This window comes from Peromyscus leucopus, chromosome 13 (assembly GCF_004664715.2).
Source record: "Peromyscus leucopus breed LL Stock chromosome 13, UCI_PerLeu_2.1, whole genome shotgun sequence".
NCBI classification, from domain to species: Eukaryota; Metazoa; Chordata; class Mammalia; order Rodentia; family Cricetidae; genus Peromyscus; species Peromyscus leucopus.
Genome location: NC_051074.1, coordinates 8,147,676 through 8,167,434, shown reverse-complemented (window position 1 = coordinate 8,167,434; position 19,759 = coordinate 8,147,676). Strand labels below are relative to the sequence as shown.

The window sequence follows — 19,759 nt, the reverse complement described above, 5'->3', positions numbered from 1 at the left end:
TTTTATGCTTTGTTTGTGGTGGTGGTGGTGGTGGTGGTGGGGATTCACCCCAGGACCTCATGCAGATTAAGCATATGCTCTACCACAGACCTATACCCTAGCACTGTATATATTTTTAACATAACATAGACCAATAAACCAAACAGAATGACATTGTCAAAGACTATGTTAAAGAACTTCAAAAATGGTACATTAGGAAATCTTCAGTCCCCAAAGCTAGCTCATCACTTCCTGCACATGTTCTTGGGTGGGCCAGTTCTTATCTGTGTCTCTCTCATGCACAGCCTCCCTGACTCATTCCAGCCCTTCAAGAATTTCCCATAATGCAGATGTAGCCACGCATTCCCTGATCCCTCTCTCCTGATATCTTCCCACCTGCACACGGCTGCTTGGCAGATCCACTGAGCTGACCCTCCACTTAGCATGACCCCCGGAACCAATCCCCCTTTAATCCCACCGTTGGCTGGTTTCTTATGTGCTGGCCTCGGAGCTCGGAGCATGGCTGGGTACCAGGCTAGAAAAGACTTGGATACCCTTTGGGTCTGTACATAGACATCCTGTACAGACCTGCATGCCTGGGGGCACAGGCTTCCTGCCCTGACCTTCCTGACTGACAGCCTTGCGAGAACTACTCTGAAGAGGCCTGGCTTCCCTTTTCCTCTCTCCAAACTAGGGTCCCAGGGACCCAAGCAGAGGGACAGCGTGACACTGGGCCTCAGGATCAGCTTCCGGGAGCTCTGAACATGCCACCTGACTGTCAGTGCTGATGTAGTGGTCTGAAACAAAGATTTCCTGGCAGGTATGACTGTTTGATGGACCGAGCCTTTGGAGGGCTCTAATTGTGCTTTGCTGTGGAACCCAAAGGGCGCTCTCTCCTTTCTTTTCACACCAAAGGAAATTCTCTGAGTCTCCTGGGCAGACTGCCCACAAAGTGCTGGGAGCCTGCGGGCCGGCCGGCTGCTGCCTTTGTCCCTCTGGGGATTTATGGCCTGTTATTTCTGCTGCTAACTTGTTGCCCTGCGACCACTCTGGCCCTGCCCATCCTCTGCTGGCCTCTGTTCTTGGCTCTAGGGGGATCAAAAGGCCCTAATGCACAAGAAGTCTGCATGCAGGCACACTTTGAAGGCAGGGTATGATCCAGGGGACAAATGGCAGGAAGTAATAGGTCAGCTGAGGGAGGTGGACAGGACACGGAGGGTTTCGTGGCCTCAAGATGGGGTTGTCAAGCCTCTAGGACAGAAAGTCTAAGCCACCTGGCCAGTGAACTCACTAAAATCAATTGAAGCCAGCTTCACAAGTGGGACCTCAAGCAACACTCCACCCCCACCCCAACCAAAAAGCATTTCCTGGTTCATACCCTGCCCTGTCTCTACCCTCTTCTCTTCCAAGAATGCCTCACCACACCGAGGCATATCCCAAGTACTTAATTTCTCTTTCCCTCAGGTCTGGACAGCATTCTGCAACAAACCCCCAACTCACACAGCCTTGGGCAAAGCTTTGTGGTCCATGATTGATTCCCAAACATAGGAATGGGCTAAGGTTAACATTTCTCTTCCAGGGTAGCTTTGTTTTCCCTGGAGTTCTTAGTTGCTTTTAATTCTTTGTGTGGTTTGTCTTTTTGGTGTCCTTATTCGGTCCATACTTCTAACTCTCCAATCAGGTGTTCCACCGATGTTTGGAAGAGCCTTTCCTCGGAGCCTTCCTGCTGTACCAAGGGGCGCTATCTTTTGGCCTTGCTCATTTGGATACAGGAAGAGATACAAAACAGTTTGTGAACTAGGGAGCACAACAAAACCAAAACCAAACTAAAACAAATAAACAAAAACCACACACACACACACACACACACACACACACACACACAAACCTACCAAAGGTTATTTTTGCCTACCTCAAAGTAGTGGGAACTTCAAAGTAGTCATTTTAGAATTTCCTTTACTGGAAGCTGATAGCTCAACAGTACAGTCACAAACCAGGTATGACTGACTGGCTCCCCTGGGGTCATTTCCACGCCCACCTAGGAGTCTTACCACTGGGTACGGAGGACCTTCAGCAGCCCCTGCCTGGAGGGTGGTGGAAGAGAACCAAGCTTTTTAGCAAGTTGGGAATACCCAAATGAGTGGTAATAGGCTGGGGGGGGGGGTGTCAGGACCAGAACACAGGGGAACAATTCAGAGGCAAAAGTGGGTCACTAGTAAGGCGACTCTGGAGACCTTCAAATTTCAAAACTCTCACTCAACTCACCCTACCTGACGGCTTTGGAGGACCCTCTGTAGCTGAGCCACAAAGAGTCTGCCAGGCTCGTCTTTAGGAGGGTAGAGGGTTTCCCTGCCCAACTGCACCAGTTCCGGCCTGGTCTTCCCTTGGTCAGAGGCCTTCCAGCCAGGCTGAGGAAGCACCAAGAACCAAGACCTGAATGTTAAATAGGCATCAGTGCAGTGGTGCTTGGTGGTGCCCGCCCGGGGCCAGTACCTAAAGGCCCGGTGAGAGCCAGCTCCCTGTCCCAGCTCTGAAGCAGCAGCAGAAACCAAGAACACTGGAGCAGAGCCAGGGGTTCCTAGGGTGCTGCCTGGGGGCGCGGTCTCGCCCCTCCCACCCCCGCACACCACCCCCCTCCTGCGGCGAGGCAGGGCTGGCAGATGGACCGACGACGACGACGCGGGGCTTGGGCGTCTGGCCGACGCAGGCGTGCCTGTCGCTGCCAGCCGGACAAAGCCAGCGAGACAAAGGCGCGGCCAACACCTGTCGCTCCTGGCCGGGCTGCCGCTTTTCTCTGCCGAAGCGGCTGCAGCTGCCAACTGTCACGGGCATCAAGTTACCGGGGCCAGACGGCAGCCTCCGCCTGCAGGGCCCAAAGATGGAAGGGGGAGGAGCCGAGAGGGACTGAGCGCGGGGTGGAGGCGTGGGGGTAGGGTAGGGGGACACGAAGGGGACTCGCGGGGGTGGGGGTGGGCGTGGAAAGGGGTGGGGGCAGGGAGATGTGACAGCATCAGATGGGGCTGCGGAGGGACTAGGAGGTGAGGAGAGCTTAGGCAGGTACCGGGTGGTGAACAAGGAAGGAGAGGCTTGACGCGGGGGGTGGGAATAGAGAAAGACAAGGTAAGTGGTTGGGCAGGTGACTTAGAAAGAGCGCAGAGAAAGAGAGGTTGCGGTGAGGACGACTGAGGACCTTGGTCTAAGGTTACAAGTGTCCTCACGAGTCCACAAAAACCTCAAGGGGCCGGGGCTGTCCCCATTCCTGCAGCTAAATTGGCCCCCACTTTCCCTGGACTTTGCACTCTCGCCACCCGTGACCAGAAGCCTCTTCCAGGTCCCGAGAGCACAGATTTGACTTTGGCACTGCCCCGCCTGAAGCCCACTGTGGTCCCCCACCCCCACCCCGGACTGGACCGCTATTCTCAGGAGGCACCTTCGATGAACCAAAGGAAGCGAATGCGCTGTAGGGGTGGATGAAGGGGTGGATGGAATGGATGGATGGATGGATGCACGGCCAGAAGAGTGGATAGCTGAGTCCCGGCTCACAGGCTGGCAGATCTAGGCTCATAACTCAGTAGAGGGAGCTACAAGTACACAAGCAAGGCAGAAGCCCGAGGTCACTGTCCCGGAGTCCCGCCCCTGCGGGAGTGGCAGGAGGTCCGGCTGTGGGCTCCGCCTCGCCAGCTGCCAGAGGCCCGGGGGGCCTGACAAAGCGCGCCACTCTCATTGGATGCAGGCAGCCTCGCGGCTGGCAGCTCCGGCCACGCACAGCCAATCGGCGCATTGACATGCAAATAAGTTGCTATAAAAGGGGCGGGGCAGCGGGGGCCGGAAGACTCTGGAAGAGTTATTGAGGCCTCTGGGCTGCCACCCGCCTGGCAGTGAGGTTTGCACTCAGCTCCTGGCGCCCGGCGCCCGACTGCGGGCGCTGCGGACCATGTCTCCGCCCCTGGCGCCCAGCCGGGACCGTGCAGGCCACGAGGATGAGGACCGCTGGGAAAGACGGGGGGACCGCAAGGTGCGGGCAGGGACCCCGGGCGGATGGGCTTGCGGGAGGCTGCGCGGGCCCGGGGCTCAGTGGCCCGCTTCCCACAGGCCCGGAAGCCCCTAGTGGAGAAGAAGCGGCGCGCGCGGATCAACGAGAGTCTGCAGGAGCTGCGGCTGCTGCTGGCCGGCACGGAGGTGCGACGGGAAGGGCGCGGGAGGTTGCAGAGTGCGAGCCGGAGCTCACGGCCCGACTCAATCCCCTTCCCCTCCGCGCAGGTGCAGGCCAAGCTAGAGAACGCCGAAGTGCTGGAACTGACGGTGCGGCGCGTGCAGGGCGCTCTGCGGGGACGGGCGCGCGGTGAGTGGCAGCGGGAATCGAGGGCGGGGGCTCTGACCGGGCACGCCTGCTCTCCAGGAGCGGGACGCGATGGCTCCCGGGGGCCGGGTCCTGTCCACGGCGAGGGCTCCCCGCCCAGAGCAGGACACACCAGTGTGTCTCCTGGGTGAGTCCCGAAAGCGCAGAGCGGATTGTTCGAGCTATAGTAGTCACTGCTCACGGTGCGGGACGCTGCTCTCTTCTCACCCTGCTGCACAGAGCGAGAGCAGCTGCAGGCCGAAGCAAGCGAGCGCTTCGCTGCTGGCTACATCCAGTGCATGCATGAGGTGCACACGTTCGTGTCCACGTGCCAAGCCATCGATGCCACCGTCTCAGCTGAACTCCTGAACCACCTGCTAGAGTCCATGCCACTGCGTGAGGGTAGCAGCTTCCGGGATCTGCTGGGGGACTCCCTAGCTGGGCTGCCTGGAGGCCCTGGGAGGAGCGGCTGGCCTCCAGGAGGGTCCCCAGGGTCCCCATTGTCCAGTCCCCCAGGTCCCGGGGACGACCTGTGTTCTGACCTAGAGGAGGTCCCAGAGGCTGAACTAAATCGGGTGTCTGCTGAGGGGCCGGATTTGATACCTACATCCTTAGGCAGCCTGACCGCAGCTCGCCTGGCCCAGAGTGTATGGAGGCCTTGGTGACCAACAACACTAATCAGGGACCTGTGGAGGGTGGGCTGCCATCCTTAAGTCTACCCCTCCTCCCCCCAGATATATGATGAGGTGGAAACAGTCCAGGTATACCTTTCCCACCCTTTCAATGGATGACTTGGATGGCAACCCTTGATGGCCAGCCCCTGCAGGCCCCTACCCCTGTTTGAGGGAATCGATTTCATGGACCCTATAGTTCTGGATGAGGGGGAGGGAGGCTACAGAAGAGGGGGAGAGTCCTGTAAGAGCTGACAGGGCTCCCCACATGTTCACCTGTCCCTGCCTTTCAGGCATTCTGAGGGACCTAGGGCAGAAGCCGCTAATCCTGAGGCTAAGTGTTAGTGTCCTAGGTAGGGACACCCAGGCCATAGCAGCCCTGACCTGAATAGTTCAGATCTGCTGCTTCAGCCCGGAGACCAGGGGAGGCAGGCGCCTTCCACAGGGTCACTGAGAGCTGTTCCTGTTTGTAAGACACTTGAGCGTGTGGATTTGGTTGCCATCACATGCTCCGATTGAATTAAATAAAGAACTTTGGAGTTAGTTGCCCCTGGTGTATGGTTATTGACATGTCAGATGTGTGAATGCTCAACTAAGCATGCATTTCCTGCATCTAGCACTAGTGAACGTCCGTTTACAGCATTCACCCTTTGTCAGCAAAGGGCATCCATCCATGGTTCTGGTAGAGACGCCCCCATTGCTGGGCAGATCCTCTAGGCTGTCCTACTTTCCTAGGAGTATGTGTCTGAGAAGACTCCACTAGCATGGGTTTTGTCTCCAGGATAGTCAAGCCATAGGGAAATGACCTGTCCCTATACAGTTCTCTCCTGAGTTCCAGGGACGACACTAGTGACTTGTTGCTAGTCCTTTGCCTTGGACGTGTCTTTCAAAGAAGGTTCATGAGTATGGTGTAGATGTTAATCTTCCTTAGGTTGTACTTTTTTTTTAAATGTTATTTGTGCCGGGTGGTGGTGGCGCATGCCTTTAATCCCAGCACTCGGAGGCAGAAGCAGGCGGATCTTTGTGAGTTCAAGGCCAGCCTGGTCTACAGAGCGAGACCCAGGAGGGGCACAAAGCTACACAGAGAAACCCTGTCTTGAAAAAAAAAATGTTGCCGGGCGATGGTGGCGCACGCCTTTAATCCCAGCACTCGGGAGGCAGAGGCAGGTGGATCTTTGTGAGTTCGAGGCCAGCCTGGGCTACCAAGTGAGTTCCAGGAAAGGCGCAAAGCTACACAGAGAAACCCTGTCTCGAAAAACCAAAAAAAAAAAAAATGTTATTTGTGCCAGGCAGTGGTGGTGCGCACCTTTACTCCCAGCACTTGGGAGGCAGAAGGTAGATCTCTAAGTCCCAGGACAGCCAGGGCTACTCAGAGAAACCCTGTCTCGGAAAAAAGAAAAAAGTGTGTGTGTCTGTATTCTAGCCATGCATGAGGAAGTCAATGTTGGAGCCCATCTAGATTTCCTAGTGGCTTTACCCAGCAGGACTGCATGAGAGGTTGATTGGACCACAGGCCTGAGTACCAGGTGTTTGGAAGGGTCTACACTTGGCTGTATCTAGTCCGAGGAGGTCTTTTGCCCTGCCCCTTGGCTTTGTTATAAAAAGCCCTTCGGAATAAAGTTCTGGGCTGATGGATAAGGATCCAGGCCCACCTGAGGCAATCCTGCATTTCTATGTGTTTCTCCTCCCTCTTTATTTCTACCTAAGTCTCTTACCCCTCACTCCTCAAGAGTCCCTGGGGTAAATAAATGTGGGAGCTGGTCTCCCACATCAGAGGATGACTTTGGGGAGTCTTGTCCTTCCCCTGTAGTTTTCAAATTTGGGTCTTCAGGCTTTTGGGGGAAGCCTTTTCTGAACCATATGATGGACTCGGCTTGCCACTTTTCTTAATTGTAGAAGTTTCCCCTGGTGCCACTGCAGAGACATGGAGTGCCATCCAGTTTCGTTGAAGAAAAAGTGCCATGGCTCCAGGCAACTTGTGTCTGAGGTTAGGCCAGACCCTGGAGGTCAGAATCCTCAGGGAGGAGGAAGTTGATGGAATGGGTCACTAGTCTACCGATCTCCATAGTCAGTTAGCAGCAGTCACTGGCACTGATAGAGAGCCTCTTCCTCTCCGGGACCCCCAAGTAGATGGTTTTCAATGGGCTGCAGGCAGGCAGGTTGACATGTGAGGGTTTAGGTTGTCATCTGGGTCTCTTCTTAGGTCATGTACCTTTAAGAGCATCTTTCTCAAAAGCTGGATAGCAGCTTCTGGTCCCCAGAGTGTTTCAGCATTTGGGGTTCATCTCTATGCCAGGTTAGAATCCATGCAACTTAATCTTAGCATTGGGGCTGTTCTGTGGGGAGCTGGAGGAATGGAAATGTTATCCCTGGGGCTATTTTTCATCACCTCAGACTGGTGTAGAGTTCCCCAGGGGCACAGATAATGGGTCCCCTTGCATGGCCTCTGTCACTATCTAGAGGTCAAAGCACTGATGCCACTGTCGAGAGCGCCAGCTAGGGATTGCTCGAGGAGCATCTCTGTTCTGCCAGCAGCTCCGGCATCTTTCCACAGGCCCCTGGACAAGGGAGAGGCCTTATGCCTTTCGCAAAGTGACTTGGAATAAATGTGCCACTAAACCTGGGACATGCGCAAGGTCAGAAGCCACCGACTGGAAGCTCCAGCCCTATGCTCCTCCCACCCCCAGCCAACCTCTTTGTAATCCTCGGGTACAGTCTCTCTCTCAGCAGTGACAAGCGGCTGGCACAGTCAGCGACCACACGTTTCCCTTTCAGCCACATCACTATTGCACCCTGCCTCCTCTCCCCACAGTCCCTAGGTTTCCTCACAGGCCCACCGCTAAGGCATTTGATGGCCTAATTTCCCCTTCTCTGAAAATTGCCACCTCACCCCAGATCTCTGATTCTTTAGTTTCTATAATAGCCACAGCAAGAGACCACAAAGTTGGTGGCTTGAAAGAGCACACATTACCAAGCATTTCCATAGGTTGGGAGTCCAAAGCAAGATTCACGGAGCTCAAGTCAATGTTTCAACAGGCAGGGTTGTGTGCCATGTGATGGCTATTCTTGATTGTCAACTTGACTACATCTGTAATTAACTAAGACCCAAGTGGCTAGGTACACCTGTGAGGGATCTTTTTTCTTTTCTCCTCTTTTATAACTGTTTTTAAATTTTATTTATGTATGTTTTTTAGATGAGTGCTCTGTCTGCATGTATGCTTGCTTGACAGAAGAGGGCATCAGATCTCATTATAGATGGGTGTGAGCCAACATGTGGTTGCTGGGAATTGAACTCAGGACCTCTGGAAGAGTGGCCAGTACTCTTAGCCACTGAGCTATCTCTCCAGGCCCCTGGCATTTTTTTCTTATATCATTTGAAGTGCAAGATCCACTTTTCATCCAGATCTTTTTTTAAAATTTATTTATTATGTATACAATATTCCTCCTGCATTTTGCCTGCATGCCAGAAGAGGACACCAGATCTCATTATCAATGGTTGTGAGCCACCATGTGGTTGCTGGGAATTGAACTCAGGACCTCTGGAAAAGCAGCCAGTGCTCTCAACCTCTGAGCCACTTCACCAGCCCCTCATCCAGATTTTGGGGGTAGGAAGATCCACCTTTAATCTGAGCCACACTTCCAGCTGGTGGCCTAAATAAAGGGTGTGGAAGAAGGAAGCTTGCTCTCTTTGCCTGTTTGCTCTCTCCTCACTTGCAAGTCCGTTCCTTCACTGGCATTAGAGCTACTTCTTCAGGACTCCAGTGTATACTGAAGACCGCTTGAGACATCCAGCCTCATGGAATGAACAACTGGACTCTTGGACCTTCCATTGGTAGACAGCCACTGTTGGACTAGCTAGACCACAGCCCGTAAGCCATTCTAAAAAAAAAAAAAATCCCCTTTATATAGCTATCAATTTATATAACTATAGATTCATCCTGTAAGTTCTGATCCTCTAGAGAGCCCTGATTAATACAGATTTTGGTAGCAGAAGTGGTTTTAGAGCAGCAGAAGTATAAGGATGAATTCTTTAAGTGCCTGGAACAGGCTTTCCAATTTGCCAACACCTATAGCTACTGAAGCCTCTCTAGCCACTGACACCTCTCTTAGCAGCCCATGGTGTAAACTATTTTACAAACTTAAAAAGACAAATGTATTTGGTTATCTTGACTGACCAATTATGAGAGATTTGGTGAGTCTGTACACAAAATGTTGACAATTTGTGGAAAAATAAGGAAAATGGTGATGCTGGTTGGTTGCTCCTAGCATCTTTGGGTAAATCAACCAAGGAAAGGAATGAGTTCTGTGATAAGATTAACCAACTTCTAGCATCTCCTGCCTAGCTGTTGACCATCCAGCTCTCCATGGGACCAATCAGGTGCCTTAGGCAGGCAAGGTGAAACAAATGTAACACATCTTTACATAGTTAAACAAATGCAGCATAAACTAAAGTAACACCTTTATATCCTTAACAAAGGCAGCAGAAACAAATGTAACACAGAGTTAAAGTAATATTCTGAGGCCGGGCGTGGTGGCGAACGCCTTTAATCCCAGCACTCGGGAGGCAGAGCCAGGCGGATCTCTGTGAGTTCGAGGCCAGCCTGGGCTACCAAGTGAGCTCCAGGAAAGGCGCAAAGCTACACAGAGAAACCCTGTCTCGAAAAACCAAAAAAAAAAAAAAAAAAGTAAAATTCTGCAGTCTAAACAGATGTAACACATCTTTGCCTAGTTAAAGTAATATTCCACAACAAATGGATTTTAAGGGTGTGGGATAATGGGAGAGAGAACATTAAAAACTAGATCAAGCTGAGCTTATTGACATGAACCCACTGAATGGCGATCCTATGTCTAGTAATGGAATTTTGCCCAGTTAAAAAAGGTGTCAACATTTGTCAAAAGATGGCCTACTGAAAAGAAGTTGAAGATGCCTGCTATCTCTTGGCTTGGTGTTGATAAAATGATTTTTTTTTAACTATTTTTATGTGTGTTGATGTGAAGGTGTCAGATCCCCTGGAACTGGAGTTAGAGATAGTTGTGAGCTGTCATGGGGGTGCTGGGAATTGAACCTGGGACCTATGGAAGAGCAGCCAGTGCTCTTAACCATTGAGCCATCTCTCCAGCCTGATTTTAAGGCTCAGGGAAATTGCAATGCTAGAGCAGGTGCACTGTGTAAGACCTGATCCCCCACAATGGGAAGGCCCAGAAGACCTGCCCTTCATTAATCACATAAAACACAAAACGGGGAGAGGGGCACCCGCACACGTGAAGATCTTTGTTGTCATCCTCTTCCTTGTGCCAGGCCTTAGGGTTGGAGATGCTGCTGCTAGCTGGATGGACTAAATGCCCTGGGTTTAACTGGGCCCCGAAGCAGCAGGGGCCAGGTGGCAGCACTGAACGCCGAAGACAAGGTCATTGTAGTTATCATAATGGGCTAAACAGACAAAGCAATGTCCATAATAGCCTGACCTGGTCAGCACAGGCAAAGTGATTTTTATGGTGGCATGATTCATATGGACCTTTGGTACTGGCTAATCAACCATGGTGTTTCCAGGCATGAAATGGATAAGAAGCCTGCTGTATTTTGTTTGATCTATAAAAGTTTTCGAACAAATGAAAGAAAGGCTCCATTGGATCATAACAAAAGGCAATCTCAGCCCGTGAACCCATTTCCAGACTTGAGCTTGTTTGCAGACCCAGAACCCCTCGAATGAAGGGATGGCCAGGTTCCCCTGAAGAAGGACCTAAAAAGTTTTACTGTTGGCCTTTCTCCAGTCCTTCCCCAGAGGGACCTACCGCTTTTTTACAAGGCTAACTGTACATGAGGGGAAAGAAAACAACCAGCCTTTCTGGGGTCTATTGGTGCTACCAGTAGGTACTAAATTGACACTGATTCTGGGAGATCCCAAGGAACATTGTGGCCCTCCAGTTAAGAAGGGGCTTATGTCAGGTGACTAAAGGCATTTTGGCTGAAATCTGACTCACAGTAGGTCCAGTGGGTCCCCGAACTAATCTTGTGGTTATTTCCCAAAAACCAGAATGTACAATTGGGATAGATATAAATAGAAGTTGGCAGAATTCTCACATTGGTTCTCTGACCTGTGGAGTAAGGGCTATTATGGTTGGAAAGGCCCAAATGGAGTTGCCAAGGAAAATGAAGAATCAAAAATAGTATTGCTTCCCTGGAGGAACTGCAGAAATTAATGCTACCATCAAGAACTTGAAAGATGCAGGGGTAAGCCAGGCAGTGGTGGCACAGGCCTTTAGTCCCAGCACTCAGGAGGCAGAGGCAGGTGGATCTCTGAGTTCAAGACCAGTCTGGTCTACAGATTGAAGTCCAGGACAGCCAGGGCTACACAGAGAAACCCTGTCTTGAAAACAAAAACAAACCAACAAACCAAACCAAAGAAAAGAGATGCAGGGGTGGTGGTTTCCACCATCTCTCTTTAACCCTTTAACTCTCCTTTCTGGCCAGTGCAGAAGACAGATGGATCATGAAGAATGACAGCTGACCATCAAAAACTCAATCAAGTAGCGATTTCCATTCCAGCTGCTGTACAAGATGTGTCCCTACTTGAGCAGAATAACACACCTCCTGGTACATGGTATATATCTACTAATCTAGAAAAAGCCTTTTCCTTGGTACCTGTGTATAAGGACCACTAGAGGGGCTGGAGAGATGCTCAGGGCTTAGGAGCACTGGCTGCTCTTCCGGAGGACCCGGGTTCAATTCCCAGCACCCACATGGCAGCTCACAACTGTCTGTAACTCCAGTTCCAGGGGATCTAACACCTTTACACCAATGCACATAAAATAAAGTTGAATAAATTTTTTTAAAAGGACCACTAGAAGCCATTTGCTTTCAGTTGGCAAGGACAGCAATATGCCTTTACAGTTTATATCAAGGATATATTAGCTCTCCAGCCCTGTGTTATATCTTAGTTAGAAGTGGCAGATTTCAATAATCAAGTAGATAGGATGATCTTTGGACAGCCAGCTCCTTTCCCCAGCCATTCTTGTCATTGCCTAATGGGCCCATGAACAAAGTGGCCATGGTGGCAGAGATGGAGGTTATGCATCGACCTGACAACATGGACTGCCACTCACCAAGGCTGACCTGTCTAAAGCTGCCACCGAGTGCCAGATCTTCCAACAGCAGAGACCAATGCTGAACCCCAGATATGTCATCATTCCCTGGGATTACCTGCCAGTGACCTGGCGGCAAATTGACTACCTTGGACCACTTTCTCCGTGGAAAGGACAACACTGTGTTCTTATGGAGTAGATAGTTATTCTGGTTATTGATTTGCTTTTCCTACACACAATGCTCCTACCAATACTTCTACCCGTGGGCTTACAGAATGTCTTATCCACCATCGTGGTATTCCACACAGTATTGCTTCTGACCAGAGAAGTGTGTCAGTGGGCCCATGATCATAGAGTCCACTGGTCTTACCATGTTCCCCACCTTCGTGAAGCAGCTGGCCCGATAGAAGGATAGAATGGCCTTTTGAAGGCACAGTTTCAGCACCAGTTAGGTGGCAGCAGCCTGGAGGACCTGGGCAGGGTTCTCCAGAAGGCAGTGTATGCTTTGAATCATTGTCCAATATATGGTACACTTTCTCCCATAGCCGGGATCCACGGGTCCACTCACTATCACTCTCAGTGATATCACTCTAGTCATCCACTCAGAAAATGTATGCTTCCTGTGCCCACAATCTTACATTCTACTGGCCTAGAAGTTCTTCCAGAAGCCGCACCAAACATTTCATTGAACTGGAAGCTCAGACCTCCCTCAGCTGCTTTGGGCTTCTGATGCCCTAACGCTAACAGGCTAAGAAAGGAATGACTGTTAGGAGGACTGATTGATCTAGATCACCAAGAGAAAATTGGACTGCTTCTCCACAATAGAGGTGAGAAAGATTTTGCAGTTAAAAGCTCTCTCTGACCAGGCTGGAGAGATGGCTCAAGCAGTTAAGAGACTGGCCACTCTGCCTGTTCTTCCAAAAGACCAGGGTTCAATTCCCAGTACTCACATGGCAGTCTGTAACTCCAGTTCCAGGGGGTGTGGCGTCATCACACAGACATAAATGCAGGCAAGACCCCAACGTACATTAAAAAAAAAAAAAAAGTTCTCTCTGAGGAAAAACCCCACTAAGTGTTGGGGATCCCAGTGTAGTCACCAGCCAGCTAATTAAGACTTTCTTCTATTTATTTATTTAATGTGCACATTTGTGTGTGTGAGGGTGTCAGAACCCCTGGAATTGGAATTACAGACTGCCTTGTGTATGCTGGGAATTGAACCCAGGTCCTCCGGAAGAGTGCCCAGTGCTCTTAACCTCTGAGCCATCTCTCAACCCAATAAAGACTTTATTGGCTTAAACCTGCATCTGACTGGTTTCTCTGGTGGATACTTCATGACACTATCTGACCTTCATCATTGACCCTTCTGATTCTTCACTTCTTTCTACTTTTCAAGAACTCTTGTAAATGCCTTGGGACCATCTGGATAATCTCCCTAATTTTTAATATTTAACAATCCATAATTGTAGGGACCTCCCAAGACCAAGTTCTCAACACAAAGAATTATTTGCCCCAGAGGGACAGGGGCAGGGAATAAGAGACAAAGACAGGAGACGGAGGGGAAGTAGGAGGAAGAGGAGGACAGGAGAGAAGGGGAAGGGAACAAAGGAGAGGGGCAGGAGTGTTTGTCCTGGAAGACAAAGGATGCCTCAGGGTAGAGAGGGGACAGACTCAACACACAGGCAATTGGTGGCTTATAAAGGTAAAAGGGGCCAGGCAGTGGTGGCACACACCTTTAATCCCAGCACTTGGGAGGCAGAGCCGGGTGGATCTCTGTGAGTTCGAGGCCAGCCTGGGCTATCGAGTGAGTTCCAGGACAGGCGCAAAGCTACACAGAGTAAAAAAAAAAACTAAAACCAAAACAAACAAACAAACAAAAAACAAAAACAAAAAACCAACAAACAAACACAGTAAAAGGGGAAACCAGTGTTAGGATGAGTTGGTTAATTTTAATTGGGCATGTTAATTAAGGTGGCCAAAAGGTGGCTTCTGAATGATGGATTCCAATACGCTGATAACTGGACTTTGGTGGTCAGCCTTAGGAGGAGGAAGTGGCCAAATAAGGGACTAGACCTTGGGGGCTAGCTTTTGGAATGTAGCAAGGCCGAGGGAATGGGAGAGAAGGGCAAGGTCTGCCAGAGCCATGCTTGCCAAGCTTCCGTCTGTGTTAGCCTCGCTCAGGCTGTCCAGAGTCCTTTCAGTAGTCACATCTACACAGTTGCGTTTTCTTTTTTGTTCCCAATGATAGAGATGGAACCCTGGGACTTGGGCATGTCAAGTGAGTGCTGTATGATCAGGCTACAGCCAGAGCTGGAACCCTGGACCCTGGGCATGCCGGGTGAGTGCTCTACAGTCAGGCCACAGCCCCAGGCTTTGCACAGTAAAGTAACAGATTCATGAGTTCTGGGGATGAGGGCGGGGGCATACTCTGCCTACCACATCCACCTACATCTTGGTTCAAGTACTCTTCCTTCCACACCCGAAGAACTGTGGTACTGACTTCTCACAGGGACACAGGGTCTTGTCCCCTCTTATATGGGCTCTCTGCACAGCATCGTTTCCCCTCTGGATTGTTCCTCCTACTGCCACCTGGAAGAAGAGTAAATAAAAATTCCTAGACACAATGTCCCTTGCTGGCCTTGGCTTCTCTGGCCTCAGAGAAGCAAGCTTCCCTGAATGTGTCTCTTCTGCATCTGTCACCGTATTTCTGAAGCAAAGACTGTCCCACTCCTTCACTGACGGTACTGTCGAGATCCCCAGAGGAGGCTGTTTCCATAGCAGCTGTCTGTGGTGAACACTTAGAATAAAAATAGGAACATAAAATGGAGTGGTTCACAAGATGGAGACACTTCTGCTCAGACACCTGACATCAGGACGTGCTGAAAGCAGACCCGCACCTGGATGTGACCAGCAACACCCTGGGAACAGGCAGCTTCCACCAATCAGGAGGAGCAGGGGCCAAAAAGTTTGCAGGGACAAAACAAGCCTCAGAAGGGTCCTTAATCCCAGGCTCTAGGCAGCTCAGCAAAGGATGGTCTCCAACATACCTCAACAATTACAAGCCACGTATGCAAGCAACAAGGGACCCTTCTAGTGACCAAGCCTCCCACAAAGGTCTTCTGCCTCTGGCTTGGCTCTAACCTTGGTGACCATTGAGTATCTAGCACCCTGGTAATGTGGCACATGTCTTTAATCCCAGCACTGGAGAGGGAGAGGCAAAGAGATTCTGTGAGTTCAAGGCCAGCTTGTTCTACACAGAGTTCTAGGACATCCTGGACTAAATAGAGGGACCCTGTCTCAAAAAACAAAACAAATAAATAAACAAAAAAAAATCTTAAGAAGCTGGAGAGATAGTTCAGTGGTTAAGAACACAGGCTGCTCTTGCAAAGGACCCCAATTCGGTTCCTAGTACCTACAAAGCTGCTCACAAACATCTTTAACTCGAGGTTCTTATGGGTTCTGTCAGCACCAGGCATGCACTAGGCATGCACATGGTGCACAAACATGCAGGCAAAACACTCATGTATAATAAAATATTTTTAATTTTAATTTTTAATTTTATATTTTAAAGTTAAATATTATTTAACTTAAAATTTTTAAGTTAAAATAAAAATCAGGCAGGCGGTGGTGGCGCACCCCTTTAATCCCAGCCCTTGGAAGGCAGAGGCAGGAGGATTTCTGTGAGTTCAAAGTTTTCCTTTGGGAACCAGGAGGAACTGGGGACTTCAGGGGGTGCAGCACCATGGCCAAGGAGAGCTGAACCCCGCCTTCAGACTCACTAGGCTGGAGACCCCACCCTAGGGCTGCCGCAGCGCCTCCTGGGAGATGCAATTCCCACGCGTGCTCCCAGAGGCCTGTGCGCGAGCAGGTGCCAACGGTGCCAACGACGCCAACGGTGCCGAGGGAGCGGCCCGTGTCCTGCTGAACCGCCGAGGGATCAGGCTAGCCCCGAGGCGGGACACGCAGCACCGCGTCCCCTGGCCACCGTAGCAGTGGTTTACCCTTGGTGAGTGCCTCTCCTCTCCAGGTTCAACCCCCTTGACCTCCAACCACCCTAGCGGGCCCTGTAGCTGCCTAGGTTTGTAGCCACACGGTGAACCTTCCCGTGGACTGCCACACCGGAAGCTCCAGCTTTCTTTCCCTATCCCCCTACCTAGGAAGTTTATTCTCAAGCCTCCCCAACTCTAGCCCCCCTCCAGAGCAAGCCAGCCCCCACTACCTTCCTCCCCCTCCCCCAACACTCCCCCACCGTAGTGGGGGAACCAGAAGCTTAGTGCAGGTAACTTGCCCTTGTCCTAACATTGCAGGATCTGAGCTGCCACTCACTGGGCAGCGCCTTAGCTGCTGTATTCACCATATGGAGGGAGGCGGTGGACATCCTGCCCAGAGAAGCAGGACCCCCACAGGAGCGTGCCCACCCCCACCAAGGTGAGTGCTCTGTGAGAGGAGGTCCAGGCTAAAAAACCTGGGAATGGGAGGCCAAATGCCCTTCCTTCCTCTTCTGCCCCACAAACACACCCCCTACACCCCCATGGCTCCCGGACAGTTTCTGCTGGTCCTAACTGGTAGTTGAGGAGGAGCCACCTAGTTCACAGAGCTGAGAGCCAGCCCTGGGCAGCGCTCTTACTACAGAGGGACATGGAGGATGCCGGACAAAGGAGGGAGAGAGAAATACCACTCATTGCCTGTGGGATGGAATGTAAAAGCTTCGGGGCTGGCCTTGAGCCCAAACTCCTGTTTGTTTTCTAGCTAAGGATGTGGTGGGCACTTGAAATCTGAGACTTCCAGAAGATCCTAGCCACCAGCTGGTACCTCGCACAGAAACCCCCGCAGGTCCTGCCAGCACCGGACCTTTGCTCTTTCTCCTGTAGCTTTGCTCAGGAGATGGCTCAAGACCCATCTGCACCAGAACCCTGGTCCCTGGGAGCTCTTTTGGAGGCCTGGCTGTCCCTGGGCTCTGCAAGAGCAGACAAGATGTGGGTCTTGTTGGGCCCCGGTCAGTCCTGACCCGGGAGGAGAAGACTGGAGTCTGTATATCCTACTCAGAGATGCTGTGAACAAATCACTGGAGATAGCCTGTGTCCCCTTATTACCAGGAAGGAGTTTCAGCAGGAAATTCAGCCTCGCCCTGGGGGCCACAGCCTCTGCCTGATGAATGTAATTTCAAAGGGGATGATACTTCCCAAGCATCAGTGTGTCAGACACAAGGCCAGGACAGAGAGTTAATAAGCATGGTGAGAGTGGAGAAAAAGCTGAGATGTCCTCCAACAGGCAGGCCCTGGGGAAGGCTGCCTGAAGGAGGTAGCCCAGGAACCCTGCAGGACATGGAGGACTGAGGACTGGGGTTTGCCTTTCAGAACCCAGTGGTCTGATTTCCACAGAAAATTCCTATAGTAATTGGATCTCTGAGATCCCCCAACATGGGAGGGAAATGGGGATGTGGGAAGGGTAGCATAAAGCTTCTCCTTGGAGGATGTTGGGCTGTACCAGTAGGGCTCAGCTAAGATGTCTTCTGTGGTCCCACTGGCTTGCCTCTCCTCCTTTCCCGCTGGGTGCAGAGACTGTGCATGCTGCACCTTGATCCTGTAAGGCTTCCTGGTAGCAGCTTCCTCAGAACTGGAGGGGTAGGCAGACTCCATCCCATCCAGCCATACTCCCTGCTGTCTCTTGGTGGGGGTGCCAGGGGCAGTACCAAAGCAAAGGTGGGGTGTGGTGCTTGTATCCCCTCAGGGGTTCACTCTGTGTAAGAAAATCGGCCAGCAATGTCTGTTGCTGTGTAACAAACTACCCCACAATTTAGCAGCTTAAGCATATTACAGGTTCAGTGGTTTAGGAATCCAAGTGGTTAGTGGTATCTCTCTCTGCCTGGTAGTGTCTCACAGGCCACAGCTGTGTGTGCTCAGGCTGTGGTCTCATGTGAAAGCCCAGCCGAGAGGAGATGCTGTCACATATGGTACAGTTGGCAAGATTCAGTTCCTCTCTAACAAAATGAATGCCAAAGGGCCTCATTTTCTGCTTTTTGGCTGGAGGTCTCACTTAGCTCTTAGCATGGGCCTATCCACAGTGCACCTCCCAGTGTGAGAGGTGCCTCCCACCTGACCAAAGCACGAGGGAGCAAATGAGGAAGTTTCCTCTTTATCATCCATCTGACTTCATAAAGGAAATTCTGGGATATTTTGCTCTTTGTAGGAGTTCAAGCTCATATTTAAAAAGGGAGCAGGTCTATACTGGGGTACATATACCAGGAAGGGAGACGTTGAGGGCCACCTCATGGTTCATCTCCACAACTCTTATAGTGTCCTCAACTGTCTTGGACACAATACTGTGTTCAGTATCCTGTGTACTCGTGTCTGACCTTTTAAACAAAGTCCTGTTACATCCTGGTATATGCATATGGAAGCAGGCACATGCTTGTTAGAGCCGTCTCTGCTCTCTGTTGACCCTTTACCAGGGCAGCTAATTTCCTTGAATTTCCCTGTCTGGGTGACATAGAGCTTCTAAAGTTGGGTTGCTAGGCTGTCCCTCAAGGAAGAAGCTTGGGCCCTCAGTTGATACTTCAGAGGTCCTTTAGGAATAGACTGGGAGAAATGACGGATGAGCATGGGGAGAAGTCAGCCTTGGTGCCCTTGTCTGTATCCACAGGGGCCATACAGATAAGGCTTGAGCACAGCAGAGCCCATATCTGGGTAGAGCACCTTTCAGCCCTCCTAGACAAGGTCAGGTACTCTCACCTCCCTGTGGTCCCTCAAGGTTCTCTAAGACTTTGATGAGCCATCGGTTCTGCAGCACGGTGTTCCAACATACCATGGCAATCTCTGATGTTTCCCGCCTCCAGGTTCATACAGAGCTGGCACCCTTGGCTGTTTGCCTATATAAGTAATAAACCTCAATCTATGAAGGACTGTTTGTACTGGGATGGAACCTGGGTTGTTACAAATGAGAAACAGTATCCACTGTCACCTGGTTACACCGCTACCCTGGGCTGATATCTCTATAGTGAATCTCAGCTCCCACCTTGCCCTGTGCTTGCTAAAATGAAAAACTGGAGCATAAGACCTTCTGTACCTCCTCTTGCTCAGTGTAAAATTCCTTTCTGCCTTTGTCCCCCTGCTCTTCTGAATATTTGAACCAGAATCACTCTGGCCATCCATAGACTCACGTGGGACCTGGCCAGCTCCCCAATAGGCCAGCATGTGAAGATGACAATGGAACTGTCTTTGTTCCGCATGCGTACAACAAAGTTGACATTACCTGTATGTATACAGAATGTACCATTCTGTGCAAGGCCTCGCCACTCCACATAGGTCAACCTGAGCACTGGAAAACACAGTAGAAGTGTAAAATAGAACAGCTATTGTGGGGAATTCAGCGGTTTCTCAGTACACAGAATTACCATGTGACCTGTGTGGCAATCCTAGGCATATGAGAGCTGTAGCAATGCAACAGCTGTGTCCACAAGCAGAACTGACAGCATCCCAAAGGTGGGAGCAACTTGAGTGTGAACTCTCAACAGGTGAACCCTCAAAATAAAAAGATACAAGCCAACATGACTAGTCAATTACAATGGGACATTATTCATCCATGGAGGAGAATGAAGCTCAGACATAAGTACACATGAATGACTCTTGGGGAAAAAAACCACTAAATGAAATGCAGAATAGTGTAGGATTCCACTTACATGAAGTGCCCC

The 19,759-nt window shown here is 50.9% G+C and overlaps 1 protein-coding gene and 1 long non-coding RNA gene across 3 annotated transcripts; both read left to right on the top strand.

Moving 5' to 3' along the window:
• Nucleotides 1–2,996: 2,996 nt before the first annotated feature.
• On the top strand, nt 2,997–5,537 carry Hes6 (hes family bHLH transcription factor 6). Of its 2 annotated transcripts, none has more exons than XM_028880352.2 (4): nt 2,997–3,994; nt 4,072–4,158; nt 4,240–4,281; nt 4,559–4,687. In XM_028880352.2, exons 1-4 carry the CDS (start codon nt 3,914–3,916, stop codon nt 4,685–4,687), a joined length of 339 nt encoding a protein of 112 aa, XP_028736185.1. In that variant the 5' UTR covers nt 2,997–3,913. The 2 variants fall into 2 exon arrangements, with proteins under 2 accessions (XP_028736185.1, XP_028736184.1); XM_028880351.2 differs by having other exon boundaries at nt 3,794–3,994; nt 4,240–4,321; nt 4,559–5,537.
• A 10,306-nt stretch (nt 5,538–15,843) lies between these two features.
• LOC114700670 lies at nt 15,844–19,617 on the top strand. The gene is made up of 3 exons (XR_003735728.2): nt 15,844–16,075; nt 16,377–16,497; nt 16,819–19,617. It is a non-coding gene; the product is annotated as an uncharacterized LOC114700670 (long non-coding RNA).
• The last annotated feature ends 142 nt before the right edge of the window (nt 19,618–19,759 follow it).